Source organism: Sceloporus occidentalis, unplaced genomic scaffold, assembly GCF_023333645.1.
Source record: "Sceloporus occidentalis isolate IW3139 unplaced genomic scaffold, rSceOcc1.0.p SCAF_1, whole genome shotgun sequence".
In the NCBI taxonomy this organism is placed as follows: Eukaryota; Metazoa; Chordata; class Lepidosauria; order Squamata; family Phrynosomatidae; genus Sceloporus; species Sceloporus occidentalis.
In genome coordinates, this window is record NW_028316981.1 from 8,659,776 (window position 1) to 8,683,910 (window position 24,135).

General features: G+C 43.3%; 1 protein-coding gene and 1 pseudogene across 2 annotated transcripts in view; one reads left to right on the forward strand and one right to left on the reverse strand.

Moving 5' to 3' along the window:
• The window catches only part of LOC149320616 (uncharacterized), a 30,239-nt pseudogene extending 9,302 nt beyond the window's left edge, over nt 1-20,937 (reverse strand). The window contains exons 1-5 of the transcript XR_016279477.1: nt 20,889-20,937; nt 17,201-17,701; nt 16,112-16,238; nt 14,822-14,935; nt 12,707-14,091 (exon numbers count right to left, since the gene is read on the reverse strand). The product of XR_016279477.1 is annotated as an uncharacterized LOC149320616 (transcript). The remainder of the gene's footprint in view (nt 1-12,706; nt 14,092-14,821; nt 14,936-16,111; nt 16,239-17,200; nt 17,702-20,888) is intronic.
• On the forward strand, nt 726-24,102 carry LOC149320617 (uncharacterized). Its single transcript, XM_089504741.1, has 4 exons — nt 726-829; nt 1,668-1,794; nt 2,352-3,753; nt 23,132-24,102. The coding sequence occupies exons 1-4, from the start codon at nt 758-760 to the stop codon at nt 23,421-23,423; spliced, it is 1,893 nt and encodes a 630-aa protein (XP_089360867.1). The 5' UTR covers nt 726-757; the 3' UTR covers nt 23,424-24,102.
• Nucleotides 24,103-24,135: the final 33 nt, after the last annotated feature.

Sequence of the window (24,135 nt, forward strand, 5' to 3'; positions counted from 1 at the left end):
TTGATTGGGGCAGCAGGGGAGGCTCATTGCCTCCCAGAACTGGTTCCCAGGTTTCCCCAGCCTTGAGCCAGGGCAGTTAAAGCGGTTTCAAACTGGACGCTTTCTGCAGTGTGGATTGGGAGCTGGCCCTTTCTCTCCCCCAGAAGCCCACCTTGATCTGGACTATGCTTGCAATCAGTTAGTCAGGCAACCAGTCAATTAATCAATCACTCTGTCACTCCATCATTCAATCAATCCCTTCTCACCCTTATCTTTCCTTTTCCAAAGGGGGGGGGGCTGCAATCTGGTTTCTCTGCTGCTTCCTTGTGCCTGGCTTTACACCCCTTTGCAGACAATCCGGTTCGACTCCCCTTTCTCTCTCCCCCCAACTTCCCTCCCTTGCCCTGCTGCTGCTGCTGCTGCTTCTTCCCATCAGGCCAAGCCAAAGCAGAAGCAGCAGACCCATCCAAGCAGCTTTCCGAGAACAACGATCGCTGGAGGAGGAGGAGGAGGAGGAGAGGAGCACTGGCACGTCTGTATGCTCAGACACGTGTCTCTGGGGGGAAGGAGGACCAAGAGGAGGGTGGGAAGGGGCTGGGTCCCCTGGAGAGGCTTCAGACAAATGATGGCAAGTGGGGAATAATCAAACTGGGGTTAGATTTCCTTAGTAACAATAAAAAAGGAAATGGGAGTTACTAAAAAGGAGGAAGGAAACGTTACATTGTAGCTCTGAAGGAACGCCGTTACTTGTAAAGCACTTCCCCCTCTAGAGGGCAGCATGGGACCCTTGTCCCACTCCAGGTGGAAGAAGAGCAAAGAGAAGACCAGGCCTGCCAGAAAAGCTGCCCAGGTAGGTGGCATGGTGAAAGCTCAGACTGCTCTGCAGCAGCTAAAAAGGCCAAGATAACCCTAGGCTGCACCAATAATAATAATAATAATAATTCTTATCTGCCTCGAACCGTGCATCGAGGTGGGGGACAACAGCAAATCAACAATGAACCACAACAAGTAAAACATGTTAATACACGCAACGGTTTAAAAGGACAAATAAGACATACACATTTTAAAATGGTCCATGTCTAAAACTCACCATCTAAATTCACTGTATAAAAATCATCTGGATAAGCTTACTGGCAGAGACTGGTCTTTGAATGCCGTTTTCAACTTGGACAGCGTACCCAGATGTCGAATCTCTTCTGGCAGGTCATTCCCCAGTTTAGGGGCAGCTGAAGAAAATGCCCTCTGGCTGAGCCAGAGCAGTTAAAGCGGTCTCAAACTGGATTATTTCTGCAGTGTATTTTGGCCCTTTGTCTCATGCACAAAATTATCAAATATATTGCATAAAATGACCTTCAGGCAATGTGTAGAAGGTGTATATGAAATATAAATAAATTTAATGTTTAGATTTGAGTCTCATCTCCTAGATATCTCATTATGTATTTAATGGTATGGACTTGCATATCACTTCTGCTCCCAAGCATTTGGATAAGGCAGACTCAACATTTATTCTAGTGTAACAAAGGCAAAAGAATAAAAGCATAATTTTTTAGATTTAATCTGTACCTCATTTAATGTTTAGAAATATTGGAAGCACTGTTACATATTCTACCCTTCCGTAGTCATGTGATATATCTTTTTCCTCTACTTTGGCTTCGCCTTTCTGAATTTTCTTCCTGTTACTCTTTCAGGAACCAGTGACCTTTGAAGATGTGGTTGTGTATTTTACTCAAGACGAGTGGGATCTGCTGGATCCGAACCAGAAATCTTTGTACAGGGAGGTTATGATGGAAAACTATGAGACTCTGTCCTCTCTCGGTAAGGAACTTGCTTTCTTCTTAATCCATTATCCTTCCGACTCAGGCTCATGACTTGCTCTCCCTAAGTCAACTTCCTAAGTGGCCATGTTCTAGAAGAGTTTATTCCTGATGTTTCGCTAGCATCTGTGGCTGGCGTCTTCAGAGAATCATTTATCAATTGTTTATCAATGTGATAGAAAAAGAAAGAAAAAGAAAGAAAGAAAGAAAGAAAGAAAGAAAGAAAGAGAAAGATAAGGGTGAAAAATGTAACAGAAGCAAAATAGCAGTTTGAACATTGGATTAGGACTTGGGAGACCAGTTCCAGCCATGGAAACTCACAGACCCAGTCTGCACTGCCGAAATCAGACAGTTTTACACCACTTTAACTGTAATGGTTCCATGCTATGGAATTCTGGATCTGAAGAGTTTACTCTTATTCAGGCATTGCCAATATCTCTTTTCTTTTAGGACCTTTGGCAGTGCCTGAAGCTCTTTATATGGCCTGGACTCCTTAATGCACCTTCTCTCTCAGACATGGGATTAAATCTTGTTTGTGCTTGTCTTTCTTTCCAACAGGCAACTGGAGGGGAACAAACACATGTGCAAAATGTTGGGGCCGTTTTAGGCTCAGACTGGATCTTTCCAGACACAAGAGAACCCACATGGAAGAGGAAAGTGATACCAGGGAGAAGCCCAATATATGCACCATCTGTGGAAAACATTTTGCCCAAAAGATGTGGCTTGACAACACAGCCCACCATGGAAAAGATCCTTTTGCACCTGGACTGCCTGGGAAACATTTTGACTGCAAGTTTTATCTTGGAAGCCATCAAGGGGACAACACAGGAGAAAAATCACACAAAAGCAAGGAATGTGGGGATGGTTTTGCTCCAAATTCATGCATTGCAAGCCATCAGACGAGACAGAAGCTCCACAGATGTCAGGTGTGTGGAAAATCTTTTGCACACAAGTCAGAACTTGCAAAGCATCAGAGAATCCACACCGGAGAGAAGCCATACCAATGCCAGGAGTGTGGAAAAGGTTTTGCTTGCAGCTCACGGATTGTCAGTCACCAGAGAATCCACACAGGAGAGAGGCCATACAAGTGCCGGGAGTGTGGGAAATGTTTTACTCAGAATTCAACTCTTCTCATCCACCAGAGAGTCCACACAGGAGAGAAGCCATACAAATGCTGGGAATGTGGGAGATGTTTTGCTCAGAACTCACACCTCATGGTACATCAGCGAGTTCACACCGGAGAGAAGCCATACAAGTGCCAGGAATGCGGGAGATCTTTTGCCCATACATCTGATCTTACAGCGCATCAGAGAGTCCACACTGGAGAGAAACCGTACAAATGCCAGCAGTGTGGCAAATGTTTTCCTCAGACATCAGATCTTACAACACATCAAAGGGTCCATACAGGACAGAAACCATACAAATGCCAGGAGTGTGGGAAATATTTTGCTCAAAATTCAGCCCTTTTGGTCCACCAGAGAATCCACACAGGAGAGAAACCATACAAATGCCAAGCGTGTGGGAAATGTTTTGCTCAAAATTCACACCTTGTCAGCCACCAAACAGTCCACACAGGAGAGAAACCATATGAATGCAGGGAGTGTGGGAAATGTTTTGCTCACACCTCAGACCTTGTAACACACCAGAGATTCCACACAGGAGAGAAGCCATACAAATGCCAGGAGTGTGGGAAATGTTTTACTCAGAATTCAGCCCTTCTGGTTCACCAGAGAGTCCACACTGGAGAGAAACCATACAAATGCCAGGAGTGTGGGAAATGTTTTTCTCAGAACTCACACCTTGTAAGTCATCGAATGGTCCACACAGGAGAGAAACCATACAGATGCCAGGAATGTGGCAAAGGCTTTGCTTGCAGTTCACGCCTTGTGAATCATCAGGGACGCCACACAGGAGAAAAAGCATACAAGTGCCAAATGTGTGGGAAATGTTTTACTCACAAGTCAGAGTTTGCAAAGCATCAAAAAGTACACAAGAAAAAAAATGATACAAATGCCAGAAGTGTGGGAAATAGTTCCTCGCAAATCACATCTTAAGAGAAATCTTATACCAGTGCTCTGAGTTTGGGAGGAGGTTTTTCGCTCAATCACATTTAAGAAACCACCCAAAAGGCTATATCTCCCTATATGAGCCAGCATGGTATAGTGTTTTGAATGTTAGACTATGATTCAGGAAACTAGGGTTCAATTCCCAGCTTGAGCTTGAAACCCACTGGGTGACATTGGGCATGTTACACTCTCTCATCCTCAGAGGATGGCAATGGCAAACCCCTTCTGGACGAATCTTGTCAAGAAAACTCCATGACAGGTTTGCTTTAGGGTCGCCATAAGTTGGAAATGACTTGAAGGCACACAGCAACAACGACAACAACAATATCCCTATATGATCTCATTAGATCTCTTAAGATTTTCAGGAGAGGGCCTTCTTTTTGTCCTACCACCTTCTCAGGCTCATTTCATGGGAACAAAGGAGAGGGCCTTCTTGGTGGCTGCTCCCAGGCTTTGAACCTCCCTCTCTAGGGAGACAAGGGTTGTTCTTGCTTTCCTGGTGCCAGCAAAGAAAAACATATTTAGAAATTGACTGGGATGGCCTTTTCACAGTGTGCTGTTTTGTTGGTTTATATGTTGTCTGAATGAATTTTAATGGTTTTAACTTTACAGATGGTTTAATTGTGTTTTTTAAAAATCATGTTTATACTTTTTATTGAAATACTTGTATGGTTTTTCATCTGCTTTGTTTTCAGTACGTTGTAAACTGCCTCTTAAGTCCCATTATGGGAGGAAAGGCAAAGTGTAAATGAATAAAATAAATATTTCTATCCTGCCCCATTTCGCACAATCTCTGGGCAAATACAAGTCAAAGCAATTAAATCGTCCAAAACAGTTTAGCATTTAAAGCTGGCTAAAAGCATATTGGATTGCAACTCTGGAAACCAGGGTTTGAACCCTTGTCAGCCATGGAAACCCACTGGGTGACCTTGGGCAAGTCACACTCTCTCAGCCTTAAAGAAGGCCATGGAAACCTCCTCTGAACAAATCTTGTCAAGAAATCCCCATGATACGGTCGCTTTAGGGTTGGCATTAGTCAGAAACGATTCGAAGGCATACAACAACAAACAACAACAAAAGCATATTAATTTAACAAGGTAAAACAGCTTTGTATATATTCTACAACTGGGGTGCCACAGCAGAGAAGGCCCTCTTCCATATCTTCACACATTGTGTTACCCCCACTTTTGAGACACAGAGGAAGACTTGGACGATAACAACAGCTAATAGACTACATGCTGTCAGCCTCAGGGAAAGGCCGAAAAACCCACGAAACAACTATGGATGCTGGCCATGAAAGCCTTCACCTTCACATAAATGAATTTTGTGCTTAGACTTGGGTCCCATCTGCAAGGCATCCCATGATATACCTTTATGCAAATACAGGTATTCAAAAATCCCCTGAAAAAAACTGAAATCCAATCTAGGGCTAATCCGCGCTACAGAAAGAATGCAGTTTTAACACCACTTTAACTGCCAGGGCTGAATGCTATAGAATTCTGGGATTTGTAGTTTGGTGAGATGTTTAGCCTTCTCAGTCTAGAGAGCTCTGATGCCACAACAAACTATAAATCCCAGGAGGCCCTAAAATGGCACCACAGCAATGAATGAGGTGCCAAACTGCATTATTTCTACAGTGGGGATGCAGCCTCATTGATCCCAAGCATTTCTGATAAGGGAGAGGCTGTTTGTACAAGTGAGAAAAGAAAGAACAGGGAAAGCTGTAATCTGAATCTACATTGCAGAAATTGCAGTTTGAGGCCGTTTTAGTTATTTATTTATTATTCCTTATATCCCGCCTTTCTCCCAATACAGGGACTCAAGGCGGCTTTATCTGCTCTGGCTCAGTGCTAGGGAATCCTGGGAACTGTAGTTTGCTGTGGCACCAGAGCTCTCTGACAGAGAAGGCTAAAATGTCTCACAGAACTAGAGTTCCCAGGATTCCATAGCACTGAGCCATGGCAGTTAAAGCGGTGTCAAACTACATTATTTCTGCAGTGGGGATTACCCTGGCAGGGGGGTATAGCTCAAATCTGGCAAGTCTAGCTCTGAAAGAGCTTTCCCTGAACAAAAAGCCAAGCTCAGCCTCTGAAATGGACAGCTTTTCCCAGATCGATGCTTTCGATGCGCAGACTGGACGGGTCTGCCCTGGTTCGCGCCAGGAGTCTGGCGTGGCTTCAGTCACGTGACGGGAAGTCGAAGGCCAGCTCGCCGTCTAGAGAGGAAGGCGAGCGGTGCAACGGTGAAAAGGCTCCCTCCGGAAACATTAACCCCTTCTTTAAAAAAACTTAAACATATAAATTTATATTTAATAACCTGAAGAAAGTAAGGCTTGGATCGTGAAGGACGGAAGCGTGAAGCCCTTGGTGATTGGGAAAGAGCCCTGTCCTTGGAATGGCTGTGCTGCAGAAGGGGACCATTCAGCAGAGGAGGGCGCTTGCTTCAGCCAGGGATCAAGCAAGGCTTGCTGAAATCGCTGAAATGTCTCCTCTTGGACAGCCATTAAAGCACGAGTGGGCAATTCATAGAATCCTAGAGTTGGAAGAGGCACAAGGGCCATCCAGTCCAACCCCATTCTGCCATGCAGGAAATCACAATCAAAGCCCTTCCTGGGACACATGGCCATCCAGCCTCTGTTTAAAGGCCTCCATGGAAGGAGACTCCATGACACTCTGAGGCAGCCTATTCCAGTGTTGAACAGCCCTCACTGTCAAGAAGTTGAGGTGGAATCTTTTCCTGCAGCTTGCATCCACTGCTCCGTGTTCTAGTCTCTGGAGCAGCAGAAAACAAGCTTGCTCTTTACTCAGTATGACATCCCTTCAAGTGTTTAAACAGAGCCATCGTATCACCTCTTAACCTTCTCTTCTTCAGGCTAAACATCCCCAACTCCCCAAGTCTTTCCTCATAGGGCATGGTTTCCAGACCCTTCACCATTTTAGTCACCCTCCTTTGGACATACGTCAGTTTCTCAACATCCTTTTTGGATTGTGGTGCCCAGAATTAGACACAGTTGTATTTATTTATTTACTGTATTTATACCCCCCTCTTCAGCCAGAAAGGCTCTCAGAGTGGCTTACAGACAGTTAATTAGACATTTCCTTGCCCTCAGGCTTACAATCTAAAACCCCTGTTTAAATTCATGAAGGGATGTCATATTGAGGAGGGAGCTGATAGTCCAGAGACTAGAACATGGAACAGTGGATGCACACTGCAGAAAAAGAGATTCCAGCTCAAGGTTAGGAGGAACGTCCTGACTATAAGAGCCATTTGACAGTGGAACACACTCTTTCCTCGGAGAGAGGTGGAGTCTCCTTCCTTGGAGGTCTTTAAACAGAGGCTGGATGGCCATCTGTCAGGGATGCTTTCATTGTGAGTTCTTGCATGGCAGAATGCAGTTGGACTAGATGGTCCTTGTGGTCTCTTCCAACTCTATGATTATGTATTCCAGGTGAGGAGTTCAGAAGCCATAAGCAGCCCACCGACTACTCATCCCCCCTGACATATCTAACAGAACAGACAACAACTAAAACAGATATAATAGTAAACTTGCTCCATCCTCAATATGACATCCCTCCAAGTGCTTAAACAGGGCTATCATATCACCTCTTAGCCACCTTCTCTTCTCCAGGCTAAACATCCCCAGCTCTAAGTCTCGCCTCATGGATCAAAAATGGACCAACAAGACTCAGTTGGCCCCAAAGGAGGACAAGGCTCTGGTGCCATCACTGCTGTGTGAGCAATGGTGAAAGAAATGGGAAAGAAATTTGGAGAGGTTCCTGAGTGGAGTCATGGCCATCTCAGATATACAGCGCCAATGCTTCAGAAAGCTCTCTCATGCAACAGCCAAGGGCCCCCAAGAGATTTGCTGCCAACTTCACAGTCTCTGCTGTCAGTGGCTGAAGCTGGAGAGATGCACAAAAAATCAGATGCTGGACCTGGTGATCCTGGCTCAGTTCCTCAGCATCCTGCCCCCAGAGATGTCAATCTGGGTCAGGGAATGTGGCACAGAGACCAGTTCCCAGACAGTGGCCCTGGCAGAAGGCTTTTCCTCCTGAGTCAGGTGGAGGAGAAGAAGCAGAAAGAACTGCAGGTAAGAGTATTGCCTCTTGGTAGTTCAGAGGTGGGCAGCACCTGGCCACTCTGCCCCTTTTCCATCCCTCTGCCCCTGCTTTTGCCACTTTGTAGCCACTGCCAGATATGTTGTTGTTCTGTCACAATTTGTTTCCCCCAAATGATCAACCTCTTGATTTCAGTCAAAGGTGCCATAAGATCTCTTTAAATATGAACTATGTGGTATTCAAAGAAGAATAAGATGGGAAGTTTCTGACAAGCCAGTATCCACACAGACTCCAGTCATAGAATCATAGAGTTGGAAGAGACCACAAGGGCCATCCAGTCTAACTTCCTGCCATGCAGGAACTCTCAATCAAAGCACCCCGACAGATGGCCATCCAGCCTCTGCTTGAAGAACTCCAAGGAAGGAGAGTCCACCATATTCTTATGCTGTAAGACGAATGAGTGAGTTCTGACTTAAACCCAGAGCTGAAGAACCGAAGAACCAAGGAATTGTGCTTTAAACATAGCTAAAGGAACAAACAAGATGGTTCCGCGCAAAGCATTGATGTGACGAAGGTATTTGGCAACCGAGGCGAGGAAAGTCTGAAAACTTGGAAGCTGAAGTGGGGTGCCGTCCAGGTGTGACAAACCATGTCCGGGAAGAACCTTATCTCCTGAGTCGCCATGATGAGGAACTGACAGGACAATGGAGAACTTTGAACAGAACGAGTTGCTTTGAACATGGACTGATCTGAACAACCTGTCTGTCCTCCCAAAAGAGGAAGTTGAGTAATGGGCTGCAATATTGCAAGACTTCAGCAGCCAAGAGCCAGAGAGAAGAAAAAGTATAAAGACCCTGGACTTTCATCTCCATTTTGTTGGCATCTACCGCGGCAACGGTGTCATCCCCAGCCTTCGAGAACAACTGATCAATGTTCGGCGGAAAGAAAGTGTGTGTGAGTATTGTATGAATGTGTGAGTGAAAGAGCTCTTGATAATCAATGGTTGTATTACTTTGTGATTCAATAAATGTTACATGCATGGTGTTTAAAACCAAATTTGGTGTCTCAATGTCTGTGTCAGCCCTACTGTGAATAAGTTCACGGAGAGGAAGATTCTCATTACACGCTCTCAGGATAAACAGGTTGCCCTTACAATCTTGGGCATAACATATTTGGTGTCAGAAGTGGGATCCTAGAGCGTGGTGAGACTCTTTCTTTCTGGGGATTCTCATAGCTGGGGGGGGACGGATCTTGAGACTTGGTGCAAGGGGACGCCCTTGCTGGGTACAAGGGGCAAAGAGGGAACAGGTGGAGGTTTGGAAGCCTGTTTACACAACTTCTTTGTTGTTTGAGGGATGAAGTCAGCGTGCTTCTTCCCGCAGTTGTAACAAAAAGCTTGGAGCCAAGAGCAAAGAGGGAACAGGTGGAGGTTTGGAAGCCTGTTCACACAACTTCTTTGTTCTTTGAGGGAGAGAGTCGGTGTGCTTTCTCCCGCAAGTGTAACAAGAACAGAGGGGGAACAGGTGGAGGTTTGGAAGCCTGTTCACACAACTTCTTTGTTCTTTGAGGGAGAGAGTCGGCGTGCTTTCTCCCGCAGTTGACATAATGTTTGGAAAGAAAAACAGAAGGGAGACGGGGCAAGGCAGGAACTCCGTCTTGGATAACCTTTTTTGTACTGTGGATGGAGAGATCAGGAAGGTTTCTGCTGCCGATGATCTTATTGAAGAGAGTAAAGATTGGGGTTCGTTTTTAAAGAGGTCCCTTTTGAAGGGAAATAAGTACGAAATAGCTTTGAATAAGGTTTCAGAATGGTTTCAACAGGCATTGGAAAAACATGACCCCTGGGAAGCTTTATGTAAGGGAATTGGAATGTTTTGCTTTCATACAGCTTCTACTGACAAGGTAGAGCAGATGAAAGTTGGATTGCTGTTGGTGCAGGTTGGTTTGGATTATTTGAGTCAATGAGTGAAGTGGTCTGTTTGGATGCTTTGGAGGAAAAAGAGCAGGAATGTAAAATACAGAAACAAAGAGTGGGTGTGCTGAAAGAAGTTTTGGTAGATAGTAAAATCCCATTGAAGAAAACTAAATGTGTAGCTTGCCAAGGGACTGGTAAAAACAAAAAGAACCTGTTTTGCTGGCAGTGACAAAACACCTCTTGCCACCCTTGACAAATTGGCATCACAAACAGAAAAAGTATGAAATTTGCCACAGCCACTGATCAAAAATGAAAAGAATATGTTACTTTAATGGACTCATGAACCAATGTTAGAACTTGGTTACCAGGGAGTAAATCCCTGCAAACAATATTATTGGAAATTGCCTTTGTTTTAAAAGAATTAACTCTTTCCTCCCAGCCAGCTTTCCCTCTGGGCAGTGAGAAACTTAAGAATGCTCTACAACCCTGCTGATAAGGTAACAGATCAGCAGAGAACATTTTAGCCTCATAGATGGACTTTTGATAAAAGTATAAAGGATAAGTTCTCCATGTGGAAAAGAAGGTGCTAATATATAAAGTTTTTTAAAATGGTGGTTAGAAGAATAAAATAAAAACAGAATCCTCATTTGAACTTTGTTTGTCTTTGTCTTTAGTATAAGATAATAAGTGTTTTTATATAATGAATAAAAGGCTGTTGGTTTTTTTTTTGTCTCTGTGTGTGTTTCTAACAAACTGTGTCATAAATGTGGGTCTGTGGTAGAGAATTTAAAAATGGACATGTGTGTATTTTATGTTATTTATTGGAATTGCTTTTGTGTTGTTGATATATGAAAAACCATGGGCTTGGTTTAAAAACTGACTCTAGAGTATTATGTTTTACCTTGAGAAAATGACTGTGTGAGTGTGTGAAGCTTTTATTATTTATTGTTCGCGGTAAGGATTCGTAAGTTTATTCACAGACACACTCCCACAGGAGGCACATAACACACTGTATAATGTAAAATACATTCCAGATATATATTGCAAAATATCAGCATGACTTCTTATTTGTTTCTAGCACAACACAGAAAGTTATCTCGTTTTTGTTCAACCCAGGTCTCCAAGAGACCTGGACTGGAGGGCTACAAGCATCTGTCATCTATACTTCTTGTCAGATATTTTAAAAAATCCCATATCCGAATCGGATTTGCTCTTGTGGTTTAGACAAAGTTGATTCAGTGTGCCATGTCTTATCTTATTGCACTTTCTATAAAGAAATCAGAGCCTCACTTATAACTCCCCTTATTCAAAGAATCCTGGGTAGACAAGATAAATGTTATGTAGAATACCTTCTCAGAGATTTAAAAGAGCAGATTACTGATGAATTCACTAGATTCTGCAGAGCTGCCATTGACTGCCATAAAGGGGTAGAAAAACAACATTGTTAAATATATGTTAAATAATTGGTTATTGGCCCTTCCGTGATTTCATCTTTTTATGATGGCTGAAATGATTCTTAAATGTAAATATTATACTTAGTTGATTGTTTTGTAATGTTTTTATTTTATGTATTAGGCTGACTATTTTCTGTAATAAATGGAAATGAATGAACGAATGTATGAATGAGTGAAGTAATTCTTACTAGGAATCCCCAGAGCTCTCTTCATGCATGTTCACAGTTCCTGCTGCCTCTACAACTTTTGGATTCCTGACTTATTTTCAGAGATAATGTCCAGCTCCTATTCCAAGCCCCTGAGCCTTCCATTGTACAAACTGTACACATTAAGATAGCTGTTCAACCTGGTGAAATTAGATTATGTGATGCAGTCATGAGATTGCAACACAAACAGGTAAATCTTGTGGTACATGAATACCCAACTATTTAAAATGAATTCAAGCCTCCTCCATCAGATGAATCACATTCAAGGGTAATGAGGAAACTTAAAAGATGCAACCTCACAGCCTTTATCTATAATCTTTGCAAATCCACAGAGAATACTTGAGGTACTTACAGAATAGAGGAATGCAAACATTATCTCTGTTATCAAAAAGATGTGTGCACAGCGGAAATAGGTCCCAAGAAACTACTCATCTGTTTGCTTAATGTCAATAACAGGAAAGGTTTTGGAATATAGAATTCAACTGTCAGCCTCGATACTTAGAAAAGCATGTTGTGATTTATAACAGCTAGCAGCAGTTTTTCAAAAAGTTCATGCCACACTTATTTTATCTCTTTTTCCCCCTCCCATGAGTGACTGACAACCCTGCAAGATCAAGGGAATGTGATGTGAATGTGATGGGTCTTGAATTTGGTAAGGCTTGTGACAAGCTCCTGAAGGCAAATTCCAAACTTCTTGTCTATCCTCTGAGAGCAGATCTGCTGAAATAAAGTGAATAACTATTTAGCCATTGCACATGTCTCTTGCTCCAGATTTAGTCACTCAGCTAAATCTAGATTGGCATTTATAATTAGGAAACAGAAATGATGTTAGTGGAAGCACTAAATGTCTTATTTCAAAGAATGGTACCAGGAGGGATGAACAGTCCATTCAGAGTTTATTCTTACCCTTGGCCAGAGGCCCCTGCATAAGTTTCCACTAATGATAATTCTCTTAGCTTGTCTTTAGGATTTTCAGTTAGGTCTTCAGGTAGCCATACAAACACCACAATATTCTGCTTCAGTCACACATTAACTTGTCCAAAAAGATTCCAACTAAACATTAGGAAGAAGCTCCCAATAGTAAAAGCTTTCAAATAGTGCAACATATTGCCTTGCAGGCTTTCAAAATGAATTTAGCTGGACATCTCCCAAGGATGCTTTACCTCCAGATAATAACACTGGCAAAAGGTTTCACTGGAAGGATCATGGGATACTTTTAAACATTATGATCCCACAATTCCTGTGTGGAGTCTTAGATGACGAACAAGGGAGGAGCGGAAAGTAAAACCTTTGCCACATTCCTGGCACTTGTGTGGCTTCTCTCCAGTGTGAATTCTCTGGTGACTCACAAGATTTGATTTCCGGGAAAAACATCTCCCACACTCTTGGCATTTATGTGGTTTCTCTCCTCTGTGGAGTCTCAGATGGCTCAGAAGGGATGAACTACAAGTAAAACATGTGCCACATTCCTGGCATTTATATGGTTTCTCTCCTGTATGGATTCTTTGATGAACTGCAAGGCTTGATTTCCGAGCAAAGTATTTCCCACACTCCTGGCATTTGTATAGTTTCTCTCCAGTGTGAACCCTCAGGTGCTTTACAAGGTCTGAATTTTGAGTAAAGCATTTCCCACACTCCCGGCATTTGTGTGGTGTCTCACCTGTATGGACTCTCTGATGATTCACAAGAGTTGACTTTCGAGAAAAGCTTTTTGTACACTGCTGGCATTTGTGCGGTTTCTCTCCTGTGTGGAATCTTTGGTGACTCACAAGGCTTGAATTGAAAGGAAAGCATTTCCCACACACTTTGCATTTGTGTAGTTTCTCTCCAGTATGAATTCTGTGATGCACCAGAAAGTTTGAATTCTTAGCAAAAGACTTCCCACATTCTGGACATTTATATGGTTTCTCTCCTGTGTGGAATCTCTGATGCACCAGAAGGCTTGAATTGCAAAAAAAGCATTTGCCACACTCCTGGCATTTGTATGGTTTCTCCCCTGTGTGAAATCTCCTGTGACGCAGAAGCTGTGTATTGTGAGCAAAACTTTTATTACACTCTTGGCATTTGTATGGTTTCTTTCCTGTGTGGACTCTCTGGTGACTTAGAAGGTTTGAACTGCAAGTAAAACATTTCTTACACTCCTGGCACTTATATGGTTTCTCACCTGTGTGAAATCTCTTATGCATAACAAGGGATGAACTGAAAGCAAAATGTTTCCCACACTCCTGGCATTTGTACGGTTTCTCTCCTGTGTGGATTCTTTTATGTCTCACTAGATCTGACTTCCAAGTGAACCATTTTCCACACTCTTGGCATTTGTGTAGTTTCTTCCCAGTCTGAACTCTCTGGCGGCTCATACGGTAGGATGAATAATCAAAACACTTCCCAGAGAGCTCCTGTCTAAAGCCTTTCTTTGCTGGACGGACCCTCTTGTGATGCATAAGTCCCATCTTCTGGGCAAAACATTTCCCACAAATTATACATCTGTAGAGCTTCTCTCTGGTGAAACTTTTATCTTCTGTGTGATATCTGGTCAGAACTAGTTTGTGCCTAAAGCACTTCTCACTTCTGATGCATACATTAGTCTTCTTCCTACTATCTGTTGGGAGAAGAACAAGAAAAGATTGATTCTTAAGCGTGACAGCCAAGGAATCTCAGGGAGCAATAAAAGGGACTAAGTGAAATAAGCAACCTAAGGGGGAAAGGGGGGATTTTGTACACCTTTTTCTTTCTTCCTAGGTTTATATGCTCCAAAGACAGGACTTTCTATTCTACATGGTATTTCAACAACTGCATTTAGTGCCTTTACATGTTTAAACTCCTTTATTATGCTATTCAGTTAAGCTCTCTCCCTGAAGAGGCAGAGCCCTCCCTCCACAGCCAACTGTCATCATCCAGCCTGGAGGGAGCGAGGGGGTGGGCTAATTTTGTATTGCAATTTTTACTGTACACCGCTATGATCATTGCGGAATAGCGGTCTATAAATAAAACTTATTTATAAGGGAAGGGAAGGGAGGCAGGAAAGGAGAGGAGAGACCTCCAAGGGGCCACCTCCTCCTTGAGGCTGGCCAATGGTAGAGTGGGGCTGGAAACAGCTCTGCCCCAGCTGCTCTGCCATTGGCCAGCCAGCCTCAAGGGGACGAGTGTTCTCTTTAGGCGCGATGGCTGCTGGCCGGGGCCCAAACCTGGGATTTAGAATGAACCGGACCGTGACCGTGCCAGTACCCCCAAAACTGTTACAATCACGGGCGTAGCCGGGTTATGGCATCCCTATTCTAGGCAATTGCCAGGAGGGTTTGGGGGGACTTTACTGTACCCAGAGGTTTTACCTAGTGAATCGCCTGATTCAGTATCCAAAATTTCTGCTTCATCCACATCCTTCACATCTGGCAGCCACAGCTCCTTCCTCTGCTCCCCTTCACACATCAGCTCAGGTTTGGGCACTGGAAAGAAAGATGGGGAAAGAAGGAAACAGCGGGAAGTAATTTACAGCACTTGTATGAACTTCTGCATGATTAAATTGAATAGAGGATATGGTTATCAAATTTGCCCAGATGACACCAAATTAGGAGAGGTAGTTAATGCTCCAGAAGACAGAATCAGAATTCAACATTACCGTAACATATCAGAGAATTGGGACAAAACTAACAAAATGACTATCAACAGGGAGAAATGTAAGGTACTGTACTTAAGCAGAAAAAAATGCATAAATATAGGCTGACGGACACCTGGCACAACAACAGTTCATGTGAAAAAGATCTAGGTGTACTAGCAGACCACAAGCTGAACATGAGTCAACAGTGTGATGCAGCAACTAAGGGCCCAAACAGACAGGCCAAAATAAAGCTGTTTTGGGACACTTTGGAGGTATGTTGTTTAAATGCTGCATGCATCCTAAGAGGCCAGAAGCTACACCAAAGCCACATTCCAGACCTAAGGACTGGAGCACAGCTTTGATGAAGCTTCTGGCCTCTTTAAGATGCATGTGACACAAAGCTGTCTGTTCAGGCCCTTAAAAAGCCAATGTGATTTTAGGCTGCATAAATAGATGTATAGTGTCTAGACTGAATGAAGTAATAGTGCCACTCTATTCTGCTTTACAAGAAAAGAGAGTCTACCTAAACATTAGAAAGAACTTCCTGACAGTAACAGCTGTTTGACAGTGGAATAGGCTTCCCTGGAGTCTGGTTGAGTCTCCTCCTTTTGGAGATTTTTAAAAAGAAGCTGGATGGCTATCAGTTGGGAGTGCTATGATTGTGTGTTCCTGCATGGCAGGGGGTTGGACTGGATGACCCTTTTGATCTCCTCCAACTCTATGATTCTGTGAAATATAAGGTACTACACTTAGGTAGGAAAAATGAAGGGCTCAAATATAGGATGGGTGACACCCAGCTTGACAATAGTACATGCAAAAGGGATCTGGGAGTCTCAACAGACCATAAGCTGAACATGAGTCAACAGTGTGATGCAGCAGCTTAAAAAGCCAATACAATTCTAGGTTGCATCAACATAAATAAATAAATAAATAATGAGTATAGTGGTTAGATCGAAAGCCACAAAGTCTTGCGAGAGGAAGGACATAAGTAGAATTACTACACAAAAACACCCAGCCAGTTTACCCTGCAGCGTGGCACCGTTGTCCCCCTCAGGAATTGCCTCCCTCCACTGGAGACTCAGCCTGGTGTCTAACGGAGCCCTCTCTACTGCAGGGAAATCAGATGGACCAGTCACAGGGAGATCTTCAACCTGAAGGAACAGTGAAAAATGAAAACAAGCAATGAGAAATTATAGAGTATCAAAGACAGAGGCAAAAACTTGGGTAGAATGTGTCCAGTGTTAATACAGAATATCAATCCTTGGAAGATTTCAAGAATTTTTTTTAGATGTGATAGAGCTTTAGGGCTGGCTGCTCTGGCTGTTTTAAGTGACTATAGTTTTTCAAGTATTTTTAAAAAGGAGCTGTCTTAAATATTTTTATTTAAATGTGTGTATCTTTATATAGCCTCAGAAATCCTGGAAAGCAAGGGGCAACAGATAACTGTTTCAAATAAATAAAAAGAGTGTTCCATAATGTCTTTCTTCATTTCCCTGATGAACCCATGACAGGCATTCTCCAGTTTTAGCCACCCACACGCTTAATTTGGGTGTACAGGCTGAGTCTCCCTTATCTGAAATGCTCAGGATTTTGGATTTTGGGGATTTTGGAATATTTACTTATACATAACAAGATACCTTAGTGATGAGACCCAAGTCTAAACATGAAATTCATGTATGTTTTGTATACACCTTATACACATAGCTTGATAATAATTTTATATATAATATTTTAAAGAATTTTGTGCATGAAATACAGTTTGGCTACACTGAGCCATCAGAAAGCAAAGGTGTCACTGTCTCAGCCACCCATGTGGGCAATTTTGGATTTCGGAATTCCGGATAAGGGATCCTCAACCTGTCTAGCAATGACACCAATCAAAGAGGCATTTCCACTGAAATCTAAGTACACTGCCAAGTATACAAGTTGTTCCAATGTAAGCATTGGAAGCAAGAGTTTCTGGTTAGTGATTCCATGCATGCTCACTATGTCCCTTGCTTTCAAAAGCAATTCAGAGGGCACTAAATTTCAGGAGAAGAGCAAAACATTGGAAAGAGGAATAGCAATAATGGGGTCCAGGAAAAAAGTGGCACATGAGTCATATCCTGCTCACCTCGGTCTTACAGACACCCGGAGGAAACAGTGTCACCCGTTCCTCCAACTTCTTGTCCTCAGCCTGACTCAGAAGAAAATATTCGGCCAGGGCCACTGCCTGGGAACTGCTCTCTGCTCCACATTCTCTTACCCAGGCTGACATCTCTGTGGGCAGGATGGTCAGGAATTGTTCCAAGATCACCAGATCCAAAATCTGGCTTTTTGTACGGTGTTCAGGTTTCAGCCACTGATGGCAGAGATCGTGGAGTTGGCTGTAAGCATCTTGGGGCCCCTGGGACTCCTGGTAACAGAACTGCCTGAAGTGCTGGCACTGGACACCTAAGCTGACAATGTCCTCACCCAGGAACTTTGGCACTGTCCTTTCCCAGAATTCCCCACTTCCTTCACACTTGATGGCATTCGGGCCTGTTTCTGCAGTGAGGCCAGCTGGGTGGTGTTCCTCCATCTTCGAACTGTACCTCCAAATGACTCCTTCAGAGGAGCAAAGGGACTATTCTTTCTGTCAGGGAAAATAATTATTCAGAATTAAGAATTATTACACTGTTTGGGTAAGACAAAGGGCAGCAGATTCCAGCTACGGACTTGGGCCTGATCCAAACTGTAGAATTAATGCAGTCTGACACTGCTTTAACTGCCATGGCTGAATGCTATGGAATTCAGGGGATTTGTAATTTTGTAAGAAATTTCGCCTTCTCTGTCAGAGTGCTCTGGTGCCACAACAAACTACAAATCCTAAGATTCTATAGCATGGATCCGTGACAGTTAAAGTGATGTCAAACCACATTATTTCTGAAGTGCAGATGAGGTCTTGGTCTCCTCCCTGAAGGAAAGACAAGCAAAATTCAGGGTGAAGACTTGGGGAACTTCATTCACCTAACAGCCACAAAACAACATTCTTCTTTGACTTGAGACAAAATATTCATCTTTTCTCTGCTCCCCAGGTAGTCTATCTCTAGCTATTCTCTATCACCCAGTTTAGGTGAGGAACAGGGAACAGAGATGAGATCTCCTTCATCAAAGTCCCAAAGAGTGAGTCTTGGGGGTGAAGGTAATAACAAGAACAAGAACAACAGTAGCATTTATTTAGAATGCACTTTCCATGGCAGAACATCAAACATATATAATCAAAAATGGATGACACAACCCTTCTGGGAGAAAAGTGGCATACAGATGAAATAAATAAACACTATAAAATACTAAAATAATATGCCAATACAGTGGGCCCTTGGTATCCACTGGGGTTTAGCTCCAAGACGCCCTCATGGATAACAAAATCCGTGGATGCTGATGTCCCATTAAATACAGTGGCATAGTAAAATGGTGCCCCTTATATAAAATTAAGGCAAAATCAAGGTTTGCTTTTTGGAATGTATATATCTTTAAAATATTTTCAAGCCACAGATGTTTGAATCCGTGGACAAAAAATGTGTGACCATGGAGGGCTGACTGTATACTCAAACTCCTTATTAGTCACTGATAAGGTGAGACAAGTAATAGTTAGAGACAGGTCTCTAAGGAAGCATCCACAATCTAATTTGAATGTTCTCATGTGCCTACTTTTCTTTTTCTTTTTTCTTGGTTGACAGCCAGAGATTTCAGCGAGAAATAAAAAGGCATGGCTGCAGGCAGAAAACAAAACAAACCAAAACCCACAACCGCCAAAGCATCTCGTCTCAGTCAACCTTACAACCAGTCAACCTTACATTTGAAGAACTGGGATGACTCAAAACATCAGTTGAACATCTAGACCAGTGGTTCCCAAACTGTGCCCTTTAAGAGATTTTGGACTTCAGTTCCCAGAAGCCTCAGCCATGTTGGCCCATAGTCTGGAATTCTGGGCGCTTAAGTCCAAAATCTCTTCAAGAGCACAGTTTGGAGACCACTAATCTAAACATACAAATCCAGTGACATCCAAAATGGGTTCTCTGCTTGAGCATCAAAATCCACTGGGTGGCCCTGGGGAGGTCACATTCTTTCAGCCTCAGAGGATGACAATGGCAAACCCCGCTCTGAAGAAACTTGCCAAGAAAACCCCGTGATAGGTTCGCCTTAGGGTTGCCGTAAGTCAAAATTGACTTGGAGGCACACAACAACAAAGGTGTGAAGGATTTACATTGTCTCGCTCTCTTCAGTGCTAGAAATGTGGGGATGCAGGAAAAAATTATTTGGAGGGGAAACAGGATTCTTATTTTGGAGGAGGGTTCATGCCCCCATTTTGCCTCCTCCAAGCAAAACATCCCAGTGTAAATTCTCTGTTCAGCGATTGCAGCTCATTCACTCCCAGGCACTTAGACATGTCCTGCGGTTGTTGTGTGCCTTCAAGTCTCTGTACTGGAAGGAAGTCAGGCTATAGATAAACATAATAAACATAACAACAACAACAAGTCATTTCCAACTTATGGTGGGTTTTCTTGGCAGGATTTCTTCAGAGGAGTTTCGCCATTCCCTTGATGCTGAGAGCATGTGCTTTTAAATTAGAGGGCCACAACGGGGTAGATATTTGAGCTTTGGCCTACGATCTCAAGAGACCAGGGTTCAAATTCCTGCTCAGCCATGGAAACCCACTTGGTGACCTCGGGCAAGTCACACTCTCTCAGCCTTAAAGGATGGCAATGGCAAACTTCTGGACAAATCTTGCCCCAGAAAACCCTACAATAGGGTCACCTTCGAGTTGCCATAAGTTGGAAACAACTTTTAAAGTGCATTACAGTGGGACCTTGTTATCCGCTGGGGTTTGGTTCCAGGATCCCCCGTGGATAACAAAATCCGTGGATGCTCAAGTCCCAGTAAATATAATGGCAGAGCAAAATGGTGCCCCTTATATAAAATGGATAATCAAGGTTTGCTATTTGGAATTTACCCTATGCTTCTTTTGAATATTTTCAAGCCGTGGATAAAAAAATTCGTGGATAAGGAGGGCCAACTGTATCAGCTACTTAGTTAAGTATGCCAACACACAACACGAAGTGTGGTGTTTTAAGACTGAACTAGGACTAACACTGTCATTTCTTTTGCTTTCTCTTGTATGGTTTTTAACATCTTTGCCTGACAAAGAAGCCAGCGGAGCTTCGAAAGCTTGCAGCCGTGTATTCTGTGCATTTGGGTCGGCCCCATAGAGGTATCCTTGTTCATTATTATTATTAAGCTTTATTTAGACAGCGCTGTAAACATACAAAGCGCTGTACATACAATCAATTAAGATAGATCAAATAAACCTGCCTATGGCATACATTCTACAAAAAATAATTAAATACGATACATATTAGTACATGTTAAATTGCAGCTCTTTCGCTGCCAAACTCCTTGCGCGGTGGATTCTGGATGATGTTGTATTCTGGGAACCAAGGTTTGATTCCTTGCTCCAGCATTAAAAAGAAAGACCCACTTGGGGTGAATCTGGTCCAAAGCAGACGGCAGAAATAGTCCAGGTTTGGGACCAGTGCTTGGCTCAAGAGCCATGGAATCCTGGGAACTGTAGTTTGTTGTTGTGGACCCAGAGCGCTTTGACAGAGAAGGCTCAATGTCTCACAAATACAATTCCCAGGATTCCTTAGCGCTGAGCCAGGGCAGTTAAAGCGGTGTCGAACCGGGTTATTTCTGCCGTGCGGATGCATCCCCGGAGCCCTCTCCCCTCTCCTCACCGCGGACTGTCCCCCTCTCGAAGGAAATCCTCCCCTTTTGAGTACCAGATTCGCAGTGGCTGGAGTGCTTGTTCTTCTTGCTGTTGTTTCCGTCGGACCCCTTTGAGTGCGACACCGCCTGCCTTCATCCTCAGCCAAGGCAAGGCTCCATTGGCTTCCGCCTCCTCCCGTCACGTGACTGACGCCACTGCCAAGCTCCTGGCAAGACATTCCAGAGGGGCGGAGTGGGAGGAGGGCCACAATTTTGGACTTCAACTCCCAGAATCCCAGCGTATTGGCCCACATGGCTGAGGCTTCTGGGAGCTGAAGTCCAAAATCCCTTAAAAGAGAACAGTTTGGAGAACACTGCTCCAATGACAGCAACAACCACAAACACCCAAATAACCCTAATGGGGACTAGTTCCCCTACTCTCTCCCTTCTCCTTCTGGCAGGAGTGGCCTCACAAGGAAGCCTCAGGTAGCAAATGCTGGCAATCATGTCTCACACATACACCTACAAACACACATACACACCCCGCCTTAGGCAGCCAAAAGTCTTGGGGCGGCCAGGCTGGGCTCTCTGGTCCAACTCTGGCCAGGCTCAGGCCTTTGGACCCTGCCAGACCGCCTTCCCGGCCCCAAACCCTGGGTCTCTCCCTTCCAAGGGCCTTAAAGGGGGAGGAAGGAAAAGCCAGGGTTCCAGTTTCTCACGAGCCCCTTTTAGTGTCGGACCATTCCAAGCGCTTTAATTGGCTGAGCCGCTGTTTCTCTTGTCACGTGACTGAAGCCCTGCCCGGCTTCTGACAAAGTAAACCGGAGCCTCGCTTGAGAGTCCGGGTGAGCAGCTGGAACTGTGTGCAGCTGAGAAGAGGAAGATAGACGGAAGAAGAACAAGAAGAGTCTGCTTCCACCATGGAGCTCCATACTACACTCTCTTAAGACCCAAAATACACTGCAGAAATGATCCAGTTTGAAGCTGCTTTCCTGGCTCAGTGCTAGGGAATCCTAGGAACTGTAGTTTGTTGCAGCACCAAAGCTCTCTGACTGAGAAGGCTAAATGCCTCATAAAGTTACAGTTCCCAGAATTCCCTAGCACTGAGCCAGGGCAGTTCAAGCGGTCTCAAACTGTATTATTGCTGCAGTGTGTTTTGGATCAAAAGCTTCATCCGCATTACAGAAATAATCCAGTTCGAAACCACTTGAACTGCCTTGGCTCAGTGCTACGGAATAGTTCCCCTTCTCTGTCAGAGAGAATAGACAGCAATTCCTAATGAAATTTTAAGGTTTGGATTTTTAACATATTCTATTTTAACTCCTAACTGTTTTTAACTTTTAAAATGGTTTAATTGTGTGAGATTTTTTAATTTTATATTTATACATTTTAATTGTGTATTGTTTTTCGATTATATTGTTTTAAATCTGCTGTTTGCTGCCTTGAGTCCCTATATTGGGAGAAAGGCAGGATATAAGAAAACAACAATAATAACAATAATAATAATGATTATTCCCAGCATAGCATTGGGCCATGGCAGTTAAAGTGGCGTCAAACTGGATTATTTCTGCAGTGTGGATGCAACCCAGGAGTCCAAGCCTCCTGCCCATCAAGAGGTTTGCAACAGACTCCTCTATTGCTACTATCAGTGACCTAGATAACCACACTAAACCCCTATAGTTCTGCCATTCCACTTTAACGGCTCTGGCTGCCTCCTGTTGCATCCTGGGATTTGCAGTTTAAGGATGGGGCATTTAGAATCCTCATCCAGGGAGCTCTTAGGCCTCACTGAACTACAAACCCCAGAATGCAACAGGTGGCTTTGTTTTTAAGATCATTTTCATTTGGTCCCTTTCCCATTCCCTTTTGCCTCACAGTTGGGAATCCGTCTTTTCTTTTCTGTCCTCTCAACAGATATTCAGTGGAAAACAAATGTATGTACCAAGTGTGGAAAATGATTTAGGCACAAATTGGATCTTGCCAGACATCAGCATCATGCCCACGCAAAAGAGGAAGGTTATACTGGAGAGAGGTCCTGCAAATGTCTTATCTGTGGGAAATGTTTTGCCCAAAAGATGGAGCTTATGCTTCACAAGAAGAACCACACTGGAAATAAAAGCTGTAGATGTGAGGTCTCTGTGAAACATTTTGATTGTACATCACAACGTGAGAGTCCTCCACACAGGAGAGAAACCACACAAATGCCAAGAGTGTGGAAAACAGTTTGTTTCCAACCGGACCTAATGAGGCATTATATAATCCATGCAGGAGAGATGCCATACAAATGCCAGGAGTGTGAGAAGTGCTTTGATTGCAGTTCACACCTTCTAGTATATGAGAGGATCCACACAGCAGGAGAGAAGCCATACAAATGGCAGGAGTGTGGGAAATGCTTTTCTCAGAATTCAAGCCTTCTCTGTCACCAGAGAGTCCATACAGGAGAGAAACCATACAAATGCCAGGAAGGTGGGCAGTCTTTTTCTTGTAATTCATCCCTTATCTATCATAAATTAATCCACACAGGACAGAAACCATTCAGATGCAAAGAGTGCAGGAAATGTTTTGCTCACTGTACACAGCAGTATTTTGGATTTTGGAATTCTGGATAAGGGATACTCAACTTGTAACTCTTTCTGAAATTGTCCTCGAATTCTTAGAGAACAATGATTTGCCGTTCAAATCATAGGACTTCCTCAATAAACTATGTCCCTTTCAAAACAAATCTTTGGAAGAGACCTAATGCAGATCCAAGAAGTGACTACAAACAGTCCCAAAAAAGAATGGAACAACAGCAGAATGGAGGGGTGACAACGACTGGCAAAACCCAAGGATGAGCTCATCGTCTTTTCACAGTCTCTTTAAGATTATTTAAGGATGCAAAAGTGATGCTTTTTGTGGAGTTTACAAACTGTAGTTTTCATTTTTGTAAATTAGCACTGAACTTTAGTACTTGAATTTGTAACGTATAGCTAAATGTTATCAATTTTATTTAAAATTTTAATTTATTACTCTAATATTATATATTAAAATATATTATATATTATATATAAGGAGCCCTGGGGGTGCAGTGGTTAAATTCCTGCACTGCAGCCACTCACTCACAAACTACAAGGTTGCAAGTTCAATACCAGCCAAGGGCCCAGGCTTGTCTCAGCCTGGCATCCTTCTGAGGTTGCGAAAAAGAATATCCAGCTTGTTTGGTGCAATTAACTTACAGTTGTAAACTGCTTAGAGACTGGTTAGGTGGTGTGAAGCGGTATATAAATGAAGCTGCTATTGCTAATATATATTCTGTAACATATGCTATACAATATTCTCATA